The sequence below is a fragment of the Phytophthora infestans genome, genomic scaffold (genome assembly GCF_000142945.1).
Source record: "Phytophthora infestans T30-4 supercont1.1871 genomic scaffold, whole genome shotgun sequence".
NCBI lineage: Eukaryota > Oomycota > Peronosporomycetes > Peronosporales > Peronosporaceae > Phytophthora > Phytophthora infestans.
The window spans coordinates 1-3,576 of record NW_003306792.1 but is presented as its reverse complement, the minus strand read 5'-3'; the positions used below and the strand labels follow the sequence as shown (position 1 = coordinate 3,576).

Genomic DNA, 3,576 nt, shown 5'->3' with positions numbered 1-3,576 from the left:
TATAGGCGTTCCATAAAATGGGTTGGAAGCCAATGTCCAAAAAATCACTAAGCTATCTGTACATTCGATCAACATTCACAATGTGTTTTATAAACTGTGCAACCTTCGCGTAACACCTTGTATTTCAATTTACCACCACCACTCATCGCAATCTCTAAATTTTAGGATTTTTTTTAAATGTATTCTTTTATATTAACCCCCCCTTTTCTGAATTCGGTTCTTGCACCAAATAAAGTGCCTTAAGGCACGCAGGTGCCTATGGTGCCGCTCAGTGGGTAACACGACGCCCCGATTATGTACACTCGATTCAGTGCCTGCAACAACGGTCTTAATAAAATCATTTCATCTCAGAAGAAATGATTAGGTGTTTTTTTTATATTAACTGGTCAACACGTGATATTTTCACAATATTAGCCTCACCGATTTTGGAGTTATTAGTACTATTAACTCCTCAGGTTCTGTGCAATTCCTCTCGCATTTTTTGCAGCATGCTTTGCCCTGAACTATAACACTGAGACCCAAGCTCTAAGGCCGGTTCCTAACGGGATCATCATCGGATCATGATCTACAAACTCGATACCTGATTGGCTAAAAAATACATATGTTTATTTTTAGTTACAATCGATGATCCCAAATTGGGATCATAACTCGCTTTGGGATCAGGGTCACGGGCACCATTCAAGAGAAAGACAATGAAAGTATCTCGCGTTGCGGTCTGTCTCGCCGTTGTAGTTGCTGTGAGCGAATTACGTCGTCGACGTAGATCGAACGTTGTTTCACGCAAACGTTTGGAGTGGGAGCCGCATCGAGATCGACTAGTGCAAGAAGGACAATTTGATCGTTACTATAGAATGAATGTTATAGCATTCGTCATCGTTGAATGTACTGAAAGCTTCGGCCACCTGCTCCCAGAACTCCCGACCACCCTCATCTAGCTCACGCCGTGTAAGTGCGTCACCAGATGTGATAAATTTCTCGAAAAAATCTTCAGAGAAGAGTACGTTGAGCAGGCGATACAAACAGTGCTTGCTTCTGCGTTGAGTGGTCTCTGCAGAAGGCCCCCTACCACGTTTGGCCTGCCGCTGACGGTCCAGTAGCAGCTCCATGGCATTCTGGGACTCATCGTACCCCTGAAGGATAGTAACTCGATCGGCCTTGTTAGTATTCTTCGCCACAGAAAGCTTACGCGCGGTACACTCTAACTTTAGTTGATCTACCGTCCAAGTGCTGTAGTCGTCCGACGAGGGCGGAGGAACTGTGCGCTTGCTGCCTGCCTTCTGTACAGCAGTCCAGTGTGTGCTCACACAAGCTCCACTACTAGTGGAGGCATCTGCGACCGTCGAGACGGCGGACTCCATGCTAAACGAGAGACCTCGAGCACACCGGTTTGTGTTGCTGAAGCAAAACGTCTGTGCTTCGTGACCCGAAGGGTCACGATCCCGTTAAGAGTGAATTAATCATGATCTGCACGTACACTTAACCCTAACTGGATCATGCTCCGTCGTGATCCCGTTAGGAACCGGCCTAACACCGGAGTTGCGCCCTTCGTCATTATCCCATGGCCAGCCGTGGGCATGACTGGACGTGGGCGTCCAAGCATGTTTTTCATCGTTGGATGGCTACCGTACCGTAGCCGCTACGACACCACTCGACGCACTCCATGGTACACTCACTTCGCGTTCCACCATCGGATCCACCATGACAAAGGAAACTTTCTTTACGCTTGAGGACATCAAGATTTCTTTAACCTCTTTTGCTGCGTCTGTGGCATCGGCACGGTCGGTCTGCCGGGCAACTTTGCTCGTGCAGGCCCCGTGTTCGCAAGTATTGCTATGGCTTTTATGGTGTTCGCTAACGTCTACGCGTCGATTGCAATGTCCAAGGTGATGCTGCTTGCGCCGTCGACTGTGGTGACGTTCGGTGACCTTGGCGAATGGGCCGTGGGCAAGACTGGTCGCTGGCTATGCACAGGCTCCCAAATCATTTCGTGTGTCTTGATTCCGTGCGTCTTCCTGGTACTCGGCGGTGGATTGCTGGACGGGATGTTCCCAGGTGCGTTCAGTCCGACGGTGTGGATTATCCTGATGGCTACGATGGTGCTGCCGTTGTGTCTCGTTCCGACGCTGAAAGAAGGTTCCGGTGTTGCGTTTGCCGGCTGCGTGGGAACACTTGTAGCTGACGTGATCGGCGTTGCAGTTGTGATGCACGGTATGCGTGGCCATCCTAGTGGTTCGGAGACGAAAGTCAGCTTCTCACAGGTGGCCGGCACGTTCGGCAACCTCGCTCTCAGCTACGGCGCCGGTATCATCATCCCCGACTTGCAGCGCGAGCACAGCGAGCCGCAACGCATGCCTCGAGTTATCACCTTCACCATGGTGATCATCTCGGTCCTGTTCGTCGTGCTCTCCGTCGTGCCCTTTACGTCCGCTGGCTGCCAGATCTCGGGCAATATCTTGTATACCATTTACCCGGACTCTAGCACAGGCCTCACGTCGCTGGGTTTTGGGGCGCCGTCGTGCTCGCCTACATGGCGATGCAGCTCCATATCACCACAGCCTTCTCTGTCCTCATCAACCCGGCGTTTTACATGGCGGAGTTTGTGAATCTTGGCATGCACAGACAGCGCAAGTCGACTGATGTCGAGAACGGACTCGAGTACGCTGAGTCCACGACCCCAGCGGATGAGATCATGAAACAGGCGAACGTCGTGGCCGACCACAAGTGTCATTGCACATGTCACGGTGAGACTGACGCCGAGACGACCGAGTACCGCGGCGCCAACGCCATCAAGTACATCGTACTGCGTACCTGCATCACCGTGATCCTCGTTGTGTTGTCCATCCTGTTTAAGGACCACTTCTCCGATTTTGCTGATTTCGTGGGCTCGTCGTCGTTGACCATGAGCTGCATTCTGCTGCCGGTAACTTTCTACCTGATCAAGGCTTGGAACAACATTCCCAAGGTGGAGAAGATTGCTGCCATTGTCGTATTTGTGGTTTGCCTCGTTTTCGGCTCTTCCTTATTGGCATCTGTCACGGGAATGTCTTTGCCTCCTGCTTTGAGTTCCTCTGTGATGATGGATCCGTCATTTCCCTGTCGTTGAGCTGTGAAGTCGAGGGCGAGAGCTTCGGCGCCTTCATTGTCCCGCAGCCAGAGTGCGTGACGATGGAGTTCTGCATCTAGGAATTCAAGGTCAGAGAAGGAGATAGGCACTCCCAGTAGATGCTTGAGAAGCGGAAGTGCCAAGTGCACTGTCAACAACTGTCCTTCGAGCATACATTTCGCCAGTAATCGCCCAATGAACTGGAAGCAGTGCAAGTGATCGCGATGGATTTCACGCGAGTTCGGGTTGATCCAGTAGCCCGATTGGTCGGCGTGTGTTCGCTGGAATAGTCCATAGCTCTCGTCAAAGAGCTGCTCGCAAAGGAGTAGAACCCACTCGCGCAACAGACCGCCGGCATCTAACCCAGGCTCGTCGATGAACTCGATTCGTAAGCGCTGCCTAAGATCAGCCGCAGGGACCAGCATAAGCAAGTGCATGGACTCACTCAGCACAGCTTCGCGACGGATCTTGAG

At 51.4% G+C, this 3,576-nt stretch overlaps 1 protein-coding gene across 1 annotated transcript; it reads left to right on the top strand.

The window, feature by feature from the left end:
• Nucleotides 1-1,832: 1,832 nt before the first annotated feature.
• On the top strand, nucleotides 1,833-3,103 carry PITG_22229 (Amino Acid/Auxin Permease (AAAP) Family; the record flags this gene model as incomplete). Its single annotated transcript, XM_002909877.1, has 2 exons — nucleotides 1,833-2,411; nucleotides 2,480-3,103. 2 exons carry the CDS (start codon nucleotides 1,833-1,835, stop codon nucleotides 3,101-3,103), a joined length of 1,203 nt encoding a protein of 400 aa, XP_002909923.1.
• Nucleotides 3,104-3,576: the final 473 nt, after the last annotated feature.